We start from the raw sequence: 16,722 nt of genomic DNA on the forward strand, positions 1-16,722 counted from the left end.
ACAGTGTCACAGTTGTGAATATGATTCAGTGAAACAGCTGACAGCACTGAAGTACATAGATTTTACTAGTTTTAAATTTGGAAAATAACAGTTAACTAAATTGATAAAACTGGAATATTTTAGGACTTACCTGATAAATTTGAACATGTTGCTTTTTAAAAAATGTTTTTGAATTAAGTTGAGCTTGTTCATGTGTTCGAGTTCTTAATGAAGCAGTTATTTTCACTTATTAAAAATGTAAATATTTTTGTCTTTCTGTTACGTAAGCAGTGCATACTCATTGCTGAAAATTGGAAATCCATACATAAATAAAGGGCGGGGGCTATTTAAAAGCTCAGGATCATATTCACAAAGATAGCTTTTAACTACTAGGTAGGTCCTCCGGTCTCACTTGTTGGTAGGCTTCTCACCTCTCCAGGCCAGTGGTATCAACATGTGATAACATTGTAGTTTTAATTAAAAGTAATTCTGCATCAGGAATCAGTGCTCATTTTCCATATCTTATTCGTTTTGTTTTTATTTTTGTTTCGCTTTTTGAAAATTACTTTTTCTTTTCCTGTGCTTCTTTGTTGGTGAAAAGTCCGATTGACTGACTCATTCTTGGTAAACATGGGGTGAGACTGTAGATTCTCCTAGGTTGCACATCCTCTCCTCACCATAAGAGGAAATTTTCTCCAAGAGTGAATTTCTCCAGTGTTTTTATAAGTCTATGCTCCACACTTCCTTTGTTCTTCCATCCCTTTTTTACTCCGTTCTTCTCACCCAGCCTCTGCAGCTAATATCATGGTATCTCTCAGTGAATTCTGTTACCTGAATTGGGAACAGTTACGGCAGGAACTGGCAGCCAGGGATGGACATAGTTTTGGATGAGCCAGCTGTAACTTTTACTACTGCTCAGTTTGTATCCCTCCTGGTCAGCTGGCGCTGCTTCATGCTGGGGCTTTCCTGTCTCTGCTATGCTTAGATAGAAGAGTTAGATAGAGACTGAGATGTGTGAGTATCTTCCTTCAGACATGTGGCCATTAAATACCGCTGGGGTATGTGTACTGGAAGTTAAAGGGGCTGCTGATTTAGGATAGAGCTAAATCAGCATTACTTTGTGTAAAGTAATGACATTTTGAATATTTTTTGGGAAAACAGATTTTATAAATGCAAGTTTGTGTGTTGGCTCTTTATTTTAGATCTGGGATCTGTCACAGATATTTTATGCCACATGATGCCCTTCTACAGCTATGACATCCCTCACACTTGTGGACCTGATCCTAAAATATGCTGCCAGTTTGATTTTAAACGTCTTCCTGGAGGCAGATTTGGTTGTCCCTGGGGAGTCCCCCCAGAAACAATACATCCTGGAAATGTCCAAAGCAGGTATGAAAATGCGTATTTCATAAGACAACATCTTGAATAAAGTAGCCACTCAGCTGCTAGTTGCTGAAGGGTTGAACAAATGGGCTTTAGTAGCCAACATTATCCTTGTTTGAAGTATTCATTCAAACCAGATCTAAAGCAACTTAAAAATGCCAGAGCCTTGACTATGCTGGTTATGTGTCACATTTTAATGGAAAGTGAACAATACTAGATCAATATGCAATGGATAACCTATAATACACTATTATTACCATCTCCTTTGCCCTCATTATAAAAGCCTTCTACTGTGTTTGATTGATTTCATATACTTTTGTTGAATAAAACTTCTGGTCCCTATTGTACAAATTGGTAAGAAAAGCAATTCAGCTGCAAAAACACATTTATTGAAATGGAGCACATAAAGAATGTAATTATCTGTTCCCTTAATAACAATTTCAATAATAGTGAATGCTTCCCAGCTCTGGTGTATACACATCTTTGCATCATTCTGATGTTTTTGACTTACAGTAAACTTTAATTAGGAATATTTATACTTAAATACATTTAAATAAAAAAGGTATGAATCATTTCTTTAGAAGAAAATTGTGCTAATGATGGAAGCATCTCATTAAACCAACTTACATGTAGTTTCTAATATTAGTACTTTTAAAGTTTAATTTCTTCACTTAAAAATTAGTAGTGTATTAAAATGAAGCATTGTGGTGTAATATAAAAACACTAAACTCTGCTAGGAAAATAATATAGCCCATTAAATAAATTAAATAAATTTATTTTTGCACTATTAAATCAGTTTATTTTCAAAAGAGAAGTCACTTAAAAAAAAGTGTGTGAGGAAGAAGGTGAAATGAGATCTTTTTACCTTCAGTGAGTCCTTAGAATCACAAAGATTTTCTTTGTGAGCCTCTCACTGTGGCAGACATGAAGGTGTTTTAGCATGGCAGCCTTCTTAAAGTCATGGAGCCCTTCTATCAAAATCTGACTTTAATAGTTATTTAGAAAAACTGCTCAAGGTTAGGGATTGACTTGATTTCATTTTCTTGGTTCCTACAGCCATGAGAACCACTGAGGAATTCTGAACAACCTGCTTTCTAGCTAGGGTCGGGCTAAGTAGGCATAAGAGAATAAGCCAGTATATTGTGTGGCGGAAGGTGTAATAAAAAGGAAGGGTTGAGTGTGGGGGCACCGTGGCCTGTGTAGGTGGGCAAATAGCTGTTTATAGTTACAGGTATTTACACTACTCTCTGCTCAGGTGACCAGGGAGGGAAGTTCTTAAAAGTGAACAAGATGTTTCAGTTGGGGAGTCCCAGTGCATTCATAGTATTGTGAGCCCTTTGTTCTTTTTTTTGGGGGTGCTACTGAGACTACCTGAGGCACATTATTGAGGGAAAAAAGGCTTTTTTATAATCCTTTTGCTATGTCATCTAACCTTTCAACAATTGCCCCTCAGGATGATACCTTGTGCTCATTTAGTTCCAGTGGTTTTGAAAGTGATTTCCAGGCACCTGGGGGCATACTGTTTGTTGAATGAGTCTATATAATACTTAGAGATTTTTTCTTTTTAAACTTCTTGGCCGGGCGCAGTGGCCCATGCCTGTAATCCTAGCACTTTGGGAGACCGAGGCAGGCGGATTTTCTGAGCTCAGGAGTTTGAGACCAGCCTGGGCAACATGGTAAAACCCCATTTCTTTGGCGGCGTGTGCCTGTAATCCCAGCTACTCGGAAGGCTGAGGTAGGAGAACTAATAGAACCTGGGAGGCAGAGCTTGCAGTGAGCCGAGATCTCCCCACTGCACTCCAGCCTGGGTGACAGAGTGAGACTTCGTCTCCAAAATAAACAAACAAACAAACTTCTTACAAGTATTGAAATGTTAACTCTACTGGTTACCTCAGATCCATATATCACCTTCTTTTTGACCTGATGATGAATTGAGATCAAACACAGGCATTCCAGCTCATTGGCCCCTTTCAAGCTCCCCACTTTTTTTGAGACAGGTTCTCTTTCTGTCACCCAGGTTGAAGTACAATGACATAATAGCTCACTGCAGCCTCCATCACCTGGGCTCATGCAATTCTCCCACCTCAGCCTCCTGAGTAACTGGGACCACAGGTACATGCCACAATGCTCGACTAATTGTTTTAAAAAATTTTGTAGTGACGAGGTCTCCCTGTGTTGCCCAGGATGGTCTTGAACTCCTGGGGTCAAATGATCCTCCTGCCTCGCCCTCCCAAAGTGCTGGGATTACAGGTATGAGCCACCATGCCTAGCCCTGTTCAATTTGTTAACGTCCCAAAGAAAATGAAATTTAACCATAATGTACAGATGGCATCTTTTGATATGTCCAGCTCAGCAGGTTCTTCTACTTTGCAAGTAAACAAATATCATTCTTTGTCAAGTTCATTTTTGGTCAAGTACTATATATTTTAAGCTGGCTTTTTCTATTGACCATCACATGATTTGATGTTTCGGGGATTTTATTTTTCTTGGTTACAGTTAAGTTGACATTTCTTACCTGGTAAAATAAATCAGGAGCGAATTGCATCTGTATGTTTTCAAATGTGATGTTGGGTCAATTGATTTGTTATTGGTTCCATATATTTACCATATTACCATTTAGCAATTACCATTGGACCATATATTTAGTGAGTGTCTTCTTCCTGCCAGGCGTTACAGGCTGGTTACTTGGCTTTCCCAGTGTTGACGCTTTGTGGACAGGCTTGAGAGTTAGGATAGATGTGAAGTGTTAAAGGCATGCCATTAACATTTGTGATTTCTTTTCTTTATATGTGCTTTACACATATGTATACAAGATACTCTATATCTAATAGTAAACCCTTTTTTATGCTGGCTGCCTAGGAAATCTAGTTGGAGCTCAATTATATCTTATATCTATGATTTATATATTTGATTATTTTTACTCATTTTTTTTGGTAGCCTTCTTTCTATGTGGTTAATCTCATTCTTCATGTGTTTTTTATAGTAAGTAACCTAAAAGTGTTTTGGCAAATGTGGAATGTTAGTAAATTGCTAGTAAAGATAAAGTAATGTGCTAATGTCAGAAAACTAAGCATTATATGTTACATAAGGACGCTGTGGTTATATTTTACTCACCAAGGTATTACGTTACTGCTAAAATTTTATATTTGCAAAGCAATTTCAGAGATTACAAATGTAAAAAGGACCATATGAGATTTAAATTTAGTTAAATGTTTATAATTTTTATAAAATGCTTCATTCCATCATTGGTGTTCTTTGAGATACTTTCTTAAGTTTTTATATTGTGAATTAGAATTTACTTTTGGATGATCCTTGAAGTGAAAATTATAAAAATACTTGTCGTTTAATCACTGATTTCTTAAGCTTTGTCTTTGTAAATATTGTGAACTGCTCTGGGTTCATCCACTTGTATAATTTCATTTTCACAAGCCCTTTGTCTTAGTTTGTATTCTCAGACTTTCTTAAATGATGCCCTAATTCAGTGATTTCCAGAGGACATTCTGCAGAATACTATAATAGAATATGAAATACAAAAGCTATTCCATCAAGCTATTGGTTAGAGTCCAGAGAAGTAGAAACCAAAATAGCTAATTCAACTCCTAATCCTTATCTGATGGTCAGTTTTGAAAAGGACACTGTGACAAATACTCAGATTATTGGTGGCAGGTGACAAGTGTGTGGATTTTTTTTTGCTTTAGAAGAGGAAATATGACTCTATAAAATGTTACAGATTAACATTTATTCCCTTTTGGTTTTGTTCAAAGTACACTTTTTTCTATGTTTAATCAGATAATTTTAGATTAGAAAAAGGAATATTAAGACAAAGCAAACTTCAAAGTCTGTATATGTGGGAAGTCCTTATTGTCTTACTAGATAAATCATTTTAACACCTGGGCTATCTGGTATTCAATCTCTGTGGCTGGGCTTTAGGAAGTCATTGGTACCCCACTTATTATATGCCAAGTTGGTACATGACCATATTTCTCCAAAGATAATCCATTGGAAACCTATGAGTTTTTCCTTCTGACAAGAATTTATGAATATTTTTAAAGGATAATGAAAATTAGTATGATAGCTTTAAAAAAATCTGTCTTTAAATTATACTAACCTTGCAGATAGATAAAATATACAATTTCTTTTAATAAAATGTACTTTTGAATTTGGTTATTTCCTTTTTAATCAATTGTCACATTCACTTTTTCTTAGTCAAATTCATATTTTCTGTTTTTTGTGTTTGTTTTTTTTGTAGGGCTCGGATGCTACTAGATCAGTACCGAAAGAAGTCAAAGCTTTTTCGTACCAAAGTTCTCCTGGCTCCACTAGGAGATGATTTCCGCTACTGTGAATACACGGAATGGGATTTACAGTTTAAGAATTATCAGCAGCTTTTTGATTATATGAATTCTCAGTCCAAGTTTAAAGTTAAGGTAAGGAGAAAATATTTATGATTCTGTATTTGAAATTGAACCTTTATTATTAAATGAGACTATAAACAGAAATCCTTAGCTTCTTTGTCCTACATCACAGTGCTTCTTAGAATATATAATTCTTGTGTAAAATATAATCCATTAGGAAGAAAATTATTATATGCTATATAGTTCCATATCTAAAGTTGTCCCGTTCCTAACACTCCTTGAGGATTAAAGAGGAATTTACTTTTATGTGATTGAAAATATGTACCTACCAAGTTGTGATATTTAGTCTTCAGGGACGTACTGTTTTTGTTGTGCTTGTTTTGTTTTGTTTTGTTTTTTTACCGACATTGAAAGTCTGTTATTTCTCTCTGACAGCTGCATCCTTGTGATTTAGTAGCATGACTGGCAGATGCAGATGAACATGTCATGAATTTTGCAAACAAATGTCCTATGTCCAGAGAATACACTAACATTTTTTTTTAAGTGAGAAGACTTCTAAAATTAATCGTTTGCCTATGGTTCTTACTCTTTTTTTTTCTTATGGAAAATTTAAAATGTACTGTAAAGTTCTGAAAATAGCAAAAATTGTTCTCCTTCTCCCCATATCCATGGCTCAGCTGCAGCATTCTTCAACTCAAGACCACTCTTGTTTCAGCCATGCCCCACTGCTGTCTCACTCCTCCCCATAGGATTATATTGAAGCCAATCTCAGGTTTCATATAGTTTCACCTGTAAATATTTCACTATGTATCTCTAAATTATAAAGGTTCTGTTTAAAAATATAACGATAATACCATTATCACACCTAAAAAACTAACAATAATTTCATGATACATATCTGGGCAGATTGAAATTTTCCTCATCTCATAAAAAACAATTCTTTTAACACATGCTTTGTTTGAGTCAAAATTCAAGCAATAATCATATATTGCATTTGATCAAGTTTTTAATTACAAAATTGATTTTTTATTGATACATAATTATATGTATTTATGGGACACCTATGAATTTTGATACATGCGGAGAATGTATAATGATCAAATCAGGGTATTTAGGATATCTACCACTTCAAACTTTTATCATTTGTTTGTGTTGGGACAACAGGCTTTTAAAGTCTTTTTTTTTTTCTTTTTAAATGTGTCTTAGAGACTCTACATAAGAAGATTAATTATTCAGCATGTTTATTATTTCGCATATTGACATGTAAAAGTAGAACATCTGTGAAAATACTATAGAAAGGAAGTGATATTACTGTTTAGGAAATTTGAAAGCTGATGGTGAACTATGGTTTAGTAAGAATTCAAGTTTATTAAATAAACCTAAGTAATATCAAATAGATAAATAAACCTAATAAAATATCAAGTTTATTCAGGATTGTTACAGCTGAATTTTTATCAGATTATGAACTCGGATCCTAGGGGTATGTTTAAATTATCCGTGTATTTTCCTGAGAGATGATGCTCATACATGAATATGTGATCAGAGGAGGGGATATATATATGAGTATCTTATCTGTAATTACATCTTACTAGGAAGTGATTTTGGTTCATAGAAGCATCTGGTCTCCTGTCTGACTGAAAAAATTAGACCCTGATTTTAGTATTCTACCTATTTCATCCTTTGCCTACTAGAACAGTTTTTTAAAAGTCATTTAAAAAATTGAAGTGCCACCTACATAGAAGAAGTGGACAAACCATAAGTGTGCATAGAATTTTGCAAGTTTAAAAGTCTCCATGTAACCATCATCCAGATTAAGGCTTAGAACTTTTATTGTCCCTCAGATCACTTTCCAGTCATCACCAACTGCTGCAAAAGCAACCACTACTTTCACATCTGTCACCATGATTACTGTTGCCTGTTCTTGAATTTTATACGATGGGGACCATACACATGTACTTTGTGTCTGGCTTTTTCTTTTCACATTATGTTTGCGAGAGTCATCCGTTCTGTTGCAGGTAGCAGTAGTTCATTCCTTTTTAGTACTGTATAGTATCTCTAGTATTCATTTTTTGATGAATATACCACAGTTTATTCATTGTATTGTTATTGGGTATTTGGGATTGTTCCCAGTTTTTGTCTATCACAAATAAGTCTGCTTTGAATATTTTGTCCGTGTTTTGGTTACTTGTTATGAGTTTACATGGGTATAAAATGGGATGTAATTTTTTGGCCATTGAGTATGCACATGTTCAGCTTTAGTATATATTGCCAAACTGTTCCAAAATAGATGCATCAATTATGTTGTACAAGAGGTTCGGTTGTTCCACACCCTTTCTCAGTTTGTATTGTCAGGATTTTTGTTTTCCATCTTTATCCTTTTGATAGATGGGATGGTTTTATTTTTTATTTCTCCTGTGGTTAATGAGGTTGAGCCTCTTTTCATATGTTTATTGCCATTTGAGTATCCTCTTTTGTGAGGTACCTATTTAAGTCTTTTGATGATTTTTTAATTAAATTGCGTTGTCTTTTTCTTACTGTTTATAGCTCTTTGGTACACTTTGAATTCTATCTTTTTTCATATAAAAGTTATGCAAATGTTGTCTCCTACTATGTAGCTTGCATTTTCACTTTCTCATGCTGTCTTTTGATGAACAGAAATTTTTAATTTTAATTAATCAAATATAACTATTTTTCTTTATGTTTAGAACTTGTTCTGTTTGAAAAATTTTTGTTTATCATTTGGTTGTGAAGCTACATTCTTATGAAGCTATCCTCTAGAAGCTTAATTGTCTTGCCTTCAACATTTAGGTCTATGATCTATCTGAAATGGATTGCTGTGAATTGTGTGAGGGTAGGGATCAAGATACATTTTGGCTTATATAGATATCCAGCACCATTTATTGAAAAGACCATACTTTCTTCCACAGCACCACAGTGTCATCTTTGTCATTAATCATGAATGAGACTGCATTTGTGTGTGGGTCTGTGTCTACACTCTCTATTCACTTTTATTGGTCTGTTTGACTCATCTCACACTGTCTTAATTATTAACACTACAGTTTTATAATAGGTTTTAATATCTGATAGTAAAGTCTTCCAGTTTGTTCTCCTTCCCAAAATTGCATTGTTTACTGTTAGTCCTTTGTAATTCTACATAGGTGTAGGTCATCTTTTAAATTTCTACCAAAAAAAAAAAAAAAATTGAAGGGGATTTTGATTGGGATTGCATTGAATCTTTGGTTTGATTTGAGCACAAATAACTACAATTATTGGGCCATCTAATCGATGAACGTGGTGTATTTTGTGTATTAATGCAGTTGACTTTTGCATTTTAGCCTTGTATCCAGTAACTTTGTTAAATTTATTTATTATTTTTAGTTATTTGTGGATTCTTTATGGATTTCCTATGTATGAGTAATGGCATATTTATGTCTTCCTTTCCAAAGCTTTAAATCTTTCCATCTCCTTTCTTACCATGTACAATGGCTGTGTCCTCTAGTATAATGTTGAGTAGGAGTGGTGAAAGCAGACATAATTTTCTAAGAGAGAAAACATTCGTTAGTCATAATGTTTGCTGTAGAATTTTGTAGATTCCCTTTATCAGATTATGGAATTTTCCTTATATTCCTCATTTACAGAGTGTTTTTTCATGACCAGATACTAAATTTTATTATTTTCTTCTTCTAGGACATTGCTTTTTGTTAGGCCTTTATGTCTTGTGCAATGATTGGACCAGTACCCCAAGATGAAAATTTGGTAGAGTATAGGGTCCACCTTAATGCATTTTCTTTCTCTCCAACATTTTTATCCCTTAAGTTCTGGCTGCTTTAGTTCTTTAGTGTCTTCAAAGCTTTTTCTTTGTATAGTTTATCTAGTTATATCTGTTTCTTGTGGGATACTTAAAGTTACTTTGTCTGAACTGGAAGCATAAATTTATTATTTTCTTTTAATGAACTGGAGAACAAAAGTAAATAACTGAGTTCAGATGGCTGAAAAATTGACATGGAATAGCCAAGACAGTCATTTTGCCATTTGATCATCATTTAACAATTTTTGTAATTTTTCTTATGTGTTGTCCTGATAGAATTCTTACATTTAAGATTAAAGTTGTTGCCTTTTAATGTAAAAACCATGTGAATATTTTTATTTGGTTATTCTTAAAGGTGTCCTAAATATTTACTTTTTATGAGCTACCAAGAGACTTTCTAGAGAAATTTACTTTAAATAATTACTTTAAAAAATACTCTAGCACAGGTACTGAGTTATTTTTCTACCCTTAAAGATTGAATTAAGTTTTTGAGAAAGCCTACTAGGCTACTTATCTAAACTGCTCTGGGACATTGCCAAGAAGGAAGTATTTTCATCTTGGCTCATACCAAAAACTAACTGAAATATTTTCAAAGGGTATACTTTATTGTTAATACTAATTCTGTAGCATGCTATAGATTTCTAAACTTTGAAGTTCAAAATGGTTTTTATTATCTAAATAAAATCCTTTGTTTTATGTTTGAGGAAAGTGAGACTCAGAAATATTTAGATCGTAGACTATTTTGTCACTCTTATTATTTATACTTTCCTGAGCTCGTCTGTATCTGCTGGATATGAAGTTAATGCCATATTTCCTTCTATTCGTGACTCATTTCTTTTATGGTTACACACACACATACACGCATGCACACACACACACAGTCTTCTTCCTAGTAATGCTTGTGAGTAATAATACTCTTAGTGTTAGCTAAAACATATTGAGTGCGTATTATTTGCTGTAAATTGCTTAAAGTACTTTATTTAACTTACTTAGTTATCTGAACATTTTCTGGTAGGTCCTATGATTGTTCCCATTGTAGATGAGGAAATTGAGGCACAAATAGATTAACTTGCCCAAGATCACTCTGTTTGCTGAAGCCAGGATACATTGGCTACACCAAATTGAATACAGTTGAAAATTGCTTATCTTTAATATAAACATAAGGATTTAGAAATAATCATCTATTTTGCTGTAAAAATATATTGCACCACAACTAGATTACAATCACTTACATTTGCCTTATCAGTATCATTGTTGTAAATGTTCCAGTCACAATTTTGTCTTTGCAGTGAAGAAATGATAGCTAAAGTTTATACCATTATTTGCCAGTCATGGTTGTAAGTTTTTTTTTTGTTTTTGTGACGGAGTCTTGCTCTGTCACCCAGGCTGGAATGCAGTGGCGTGATCTCTGCTCACTGCAAGGTCGGCCTCCTGGGTTCACGCCGTTCTCCTGCCTCAGCCTCCCGAGTAGCTGGGACTACAGGCGCCTGCCATCACACCCAGCTGATTTTTTTTTGTATTTTTAGTAGAGACGGGGTTTACTGTGTTAGCCAGGATGGTCTCCATCTCCTGACCTCGTGATCCACCCGCCTCAGCCTCCCAAAGTGCTAGGATTACAGGCGTGAGCCACCACACCCGGCCAGTTGTAAGCTTTTTTCTTAGAGCCCTATTCACTGTAACGTGGATAGACAGAGAAGTTATGTAATATGCTCAAAACACATGTCAGATAAGTGGTAGAGATGGAATTCAAAGCTTTGCTATTGCTACCTTGAATCAAAATGACTTGCAATATCTGTGTGTACGTGTGTGTGTGTGTGTGTGTGTGTGTGTATGTATGTGTGTAGGAAACAACAAAATCAGCATCTTTCTTTTAAAAGGAACACATTCCCTGTTAAATAATCTGTTTATTTTTGACAGGACTGCCTTTTAATATCTGTTTACAAGATTTGGTATTGTGTTTCTTTTTGTCTTTGATTTGTAGAATAGTTTGAACTCATAAAAACGAATTTCTTACTGCTGATTTAAATCATTAGTCAGAAAGACCAGTGTGTTTAAGCAGCCAGACTTGCCATTCTTAGCACTCCTTGGATTTAACTTCTACTCAGTGTTATCTACTGGTAGAGTAAGTTCATTTTTTTAAAATGACCTGCTGTTCTTAAAGTCCCTTCTCCTTCACAAGAACTCAACTGGGGGAAAACGGAGATAGAGGAGGGTATGATATATGAAATACCTTATGGCTAACAGAATTATTCTTCTAGACTTTATGGCTAATAAAACTGTTATTCTAGACTTCTGGAACACTTTAATATGTCTTTTATTTTTGCTGCTGCCCTCATCTTTCATTCTGGATTAATCCATGCCCAAATCATTGTACACTTTGAAATTCTAGAGATATGTAGGAGTTTTCATATTCACTGATTTGTAGATCTAAATAGCTCTCCTTTTAACTGCTGAAGTGTATAAGTTTTCCCTTAGTTTAATTTGGGCCTTAATGTAAGTAAAATAAAAGTCACTATTATTTTCTTCCCTGCTTCTGATTTTTATAAAATCTGAGCTATGTATTCATCTTAACTTGGAAACACATCTTAAATACTTATTATTAACTTTCCCTAACAGTGTAAGAAGTAAATAATTTTAAGGTAGAATGAATAATTAAAGTGCATTTTTTTTAAAACTAGATACAGTTTGGAACTTTATCAGATTTTTTTGATGCGCTGGATAAAGCAGATGAAACTCAGAGAGACAAGGGCCAATCGATGTTCCCTGTTTTAAGTGGAGATTTTTTCACTTATGCCGATCGAGATGATCATTACTGGAGTGGCTATTTTACATCCAGACCCTTTTACAAACGAATGGACAGAATCATGGAATCTCATTTAAGGTACTTTTACCTTTCTATAGCTACATGTATTTTTTCACTTTCTTTATATTATCATAATCTTTTTGTAGAGTTTTGCATAATATACATCATTCATGTAGTACATTATGTAATGTTAAGCTCTAATTAAGCACTTAGTGTAATTGTGAAATTTTAATGCAACCAGAAATACGTCTCCAAAATACAATCAAATTATTACATGGGTTTTTGTTCTGGAAGTAAAAATAGTTTATTTAAATTAGATTTTTAAGGAGTTGTATTCTACATTTTGTATTTTTCTAATTAATTTACCTGTGTTATTTTCACACCATATTAATATTCAGTGACACCATCATGAGTGTCTGCAGGCTGGTAATCTGATAGGCTTCTCATTGGAAACATAGGTGAGCATCAAAGAAGGAAATAGGGCCTCCCAGCAGCCAAACGTGAGCTTCAAAGTTCACAATCCAAAACTAATGTATTTTGTATGTGGGAGAACTTTAGACTAGGCTTCATCTCAGTTCTTACATACTCATTTGAAGCACATTTCTATAGGCACAGTCATCTGCATAGAAGAACAACATTTGAAAAAATGATGACTGATGGGGCAGATAGTGATTGAAAATGTAAATGGATACAGAGAAGACAGAAAAGTCTGTAGAAGACATAAAAACACTAAACTGACACTATCCAGGAGAACTTTCAATCACTGATAGAATGTTCTATAGTGATAGGTTCTATTTCTGCACTGTCCAATATGGTAGTCATTAGGTACATGTGACTATTGAGCACTTGAAATGTGCCCATTTAATTTTAATTAATTTAAATGTCAATAGCCATGTGTGGCTATGGCTACCATATTGGAGAGCATGGTCCTAAGTAACTAACAGAGGCTGATTGTTGATAAAGTTAAAACTACTCCAGAGGCTCCCAAAGTTTTCTCTATGTATAGACCAGTAAAGTAATTCATTTTCATGATGAATCTTGATGTTTGAGTTAGATTGTACTTACCGTCTTTTATATACTAGTGGACATTGATTACATTTTGGAAAGGCTTTTTATTAAAAATTATGAATTTAAGAGTTGTATTTTTATATGGTAGTGTTTTTTTATTGTTAATATTGTGCTGCTATTAAATACTATTTCAAAAGCCTAACCTTTTACTGTTACTTGTAATATGCCAGAAAAATATGTCCCATTTAAAAAAATTATTTTCATTATTATAGGTACATATTAGTTGTACATATTTATGGAGTACATGTGATATTTTGATATACACATACAGTATATAATCAAATCGTAATTTGTATATTCATCATTTATGTGTTTCAAAATAACTAAAAGTAGAATTGGAATGTTTCTTACAAAGAAATAACTGCTTGAGGTAATGCAATGTATCTTATTAAATTTAAAATAATGTTTACATATTATAGTGACTATCCATTCTTAACGCTACAGAATATCAACCAGTTATCTCTTATACTATTTTAAACTTTTCTGTTATAAAGTGGGTTATATTCTCAATAATGTAGAGATCGTTTTGGACCACTGAATTAGTGATTTTTAAGTGCCAAGTATTTTTTAGTGGCAAAAAGAATATTGGTTTATCTTAATTTATTGAACATATTCAAGGCATTGTGGTTACTGCTAGTAATATATTTGGAAAATTCTGCTGCATTAAAACAAACCAAAAAACCATACAATAGTTGTGACTTTCCAAATGTATTTATTTATACATAAATTTGTCTGAAAATAGTAATATTTCATCTCTATGCTCATTTGTAAAATGTGGATAAAATATAAAAGTATAGGGAAGACAATATTTCCCAAATCTTCTTTTTAACATTTTAGGGTGTCTGGATATGCATATGTACTCCTTTTAAAACCAGGAATATTTGCCATGGATATACGTTAACATAGATACACAATTTAGTTAATTCAAGCTTAGTGATTGTTACATCATGATTTTTGGAAGGATTAGAATTTAAAAGTGGAGATTGTTTACTCTCCTTTGATTATTTCTACAGTTTAGAGAAATTCATCATTTTACAAACAAAAAAAGTATTTCTAGTGTCTCCTCTTTTCTGAATCTTGATAACATTTTCAAGTTGCCTTGATTCTGTCTCCATTGTCCTTAAAACATGTTTCATGTATAGAACCTTCTTATACTTTTTACTTCATCAAGCCATGTCTCCTTTTAAATAAGTTTTTAAGAAAAACTTATCTTGAGCCATATCCTCTGATGAAAAAACATAAAAGGTGGAAATTATAGCCCCCATGTTCTTCTTAGACTAAAGGTTTTTTCCTTTAAAATATACTACAAAGGACATTTTTTTTTTTTTTAAGAGACAGAGTCTTGCTCTGTTGCCCAGGCTGGAGTGTAGTAGTGTGATCCTAGTTCACTGCGGCCTCAAACTCCTGGGCTCAAGTGATCCTCCCACCTCAGCCTCCTGAGTAGTTAGGACTATAGGTGCATATCACTACACCTGGCTAAGATAGAGTCTCTCTATGTTGTCCAGGCTGGTCTTGAACTCCTGGGTTCAAGTGATTTTCCTGCCTTGGTCTGTCAAGATGCTAGGATTACAGGCATAAGCCACCATGCCCAGCTGACATCCTGTTTATCATCTTTCAGTTTGTATTGTTAAATTCTCTATATTTGTTATGTGTTATCATTCAAAACTGAAACTAACCCTTTCCCCTGAACTATTCTTGGGCCATTATTTTCTGCCTCTCCTCTCCTCTGAGTGTCCCGCTCACCGACCATGCCTTTCTTTCTCATTTCTCTTAATGTGTATATGTGAGAATAAATGACATTCTGGTGATGTTCGTGGTCTATGTGTGTGTTGCTCTTGGAGAGAAGAAAGGACAGAGAAATTTATCCAATTTTTCAGATTTTTTTCTCTGTGCTATACATAAATAAGCCTGTCTTGCTGCCAACAGGTACTGGTTTCTTTTTCAGGATCATCTAGAACAAGGACTCCTGATACCAGTGTAGACATGGTATTCTTTGATGATTGAGAACGTAAATGTGTTATACGGGATACATTGGTTGTTTTATATGAACTATTATTACCAATATCTTTTTCATAAATTGCTTGTACTGCAATTATGGATTAAAAAATTTGGAAAGTATCAATGTCACATGTTTTAGATTATAAGCTAAAGTGTTTGTTTTAAAATAAAAATATGACTTTTATGCAATTAGGGCTGCTGAAATTCTTTACTATTTCGCCCTGAGACAAGCTCACAAATACAAGATAAATAAATTTCTCTCATCATCACTTTACACGGCACTGACAGAAGCCAGAAGGAATTTGGGACTGTTTCAACATCATGATGCTATCACAGGAACTGCAAAAGACTGGGTGGTTGTGGATTATGGTACCAGGTAATCTAATTATAGAAAAATCATCTTTAAAAAAATCATTAAAATTATGGGTAATAAGATTATATCTTTCGGTGAAGTTGTTAGTGTATATCAAACCACATTAACAATGATATCCCTCGTAAGTATTACTGTATCAAAACAGCACTGATATTCAAATATTAAGAAATCTGTTGACAGAGTCCCAGCTGCACCAACTTTTTATTGCAATGCATTTCTGCAAATAGGGTAGTAAAATATTATTACTACTGTTTAAAGCTGATCCTGTTTTCTTCTAAATAACAGTGTGGAGACTGGAGTTATCTTCTTGACCAAGGACTTGGCATCAAATAAAACATAGTTATAATGTAGAGAGATAAAGATTCCTACTTCATTGTATGTCAGTTTAATCTCATCCTATTTCATATCCAATTGTTCTTGTATACTTCTTTTTTTTTTTTTAAGAGGTATATTGACATAATAAGCTGAGAAGCATAGCCAGGAAGGAAAAAGACCTATAAACCTTATCATATGTGGATGATATAAGCCATAGGGAATGAGAAAGGATGACCTGGGTGTTGGTATCAAAGCCATCTTTAACTCATTGAAGGGCTGTCAGATGGGCAAGGGAGTAGAAGCTAAGTTATTTCTATATTAAAGACTTTGAAACAATGAGTATAGGCATGGTCTGAGATAACAGAGGACTTGGCAAACAGAGCTTCCTAATAATGGGGAAGAAATCTTACCTTTTGTAGTAGGGAGTTCTCTATCCTCATGCCAGCCTTTGGATGACCATTCATTCATTAGGATCAGTGCAGGGGGCATTCCTAGATTGGGGAAGGAGTTTTGACTATTTGATTTACTGTAGTTTAGACTATTCTTCCTGATACTGTTTATCAGCAATGTTGTGCTTTGATAACATTTTAAAGTCATTTAAAATATACTGTGATTTTCTTAAAGAATAGATTTTAAAAGT

General features: G+C 34.0%; 1 protein-coding gene across 2 annotated transcripts in view; it reads left to right on the plus strand.

Annotated features, from left to right (window-relative positions):
- Window positions 1-16,722, plus strand: part of MAN2A1 (mannosidase alpha class 2A member 1) — a 185,741-nt gene that overhangs the window by 83,410 nt on the left and 85,609 nt on the right. For both annotated transcript variants that reach the window (XM_004042339.5, XM_055389294.2), the window contains 4 exons: window positions 1,182-1,368; window positions 5,612-5,789; window positions 12,204-12,406; window positions 15,588-15,770. In XM_004042339.5, coding sequence (XP_004042387.4) covers window positions 1,182-1,368; window positions 5,612-5,789; window positions 12,204-12,406; window positions 15,588-15,770 — 751 coding nt within the window. The remainder of the gene's footprint in view (window positions 1-1,181; window positions 1,369-5,611; window positions 5,790-12,203; window positions 12,407-15,587; window positions 15,771-16,722) is intronic.

This window comes from Gorilla gorilla, chromosome 4, assembly GCF_029281585.2.
Source record: "Gorilla gorilla gorilla isolate KB3781 chromosome 4, NHGRI_mGorGor1-v2.1_pri, whole genome shotgun sequence".
Taxonomy (NCBI): domain Eukaryota; kingdom Metazoa; phylum Chordata; class Mammalia; order Primates; family Hominidae; genus Gorilla; species Gorilla gorilla.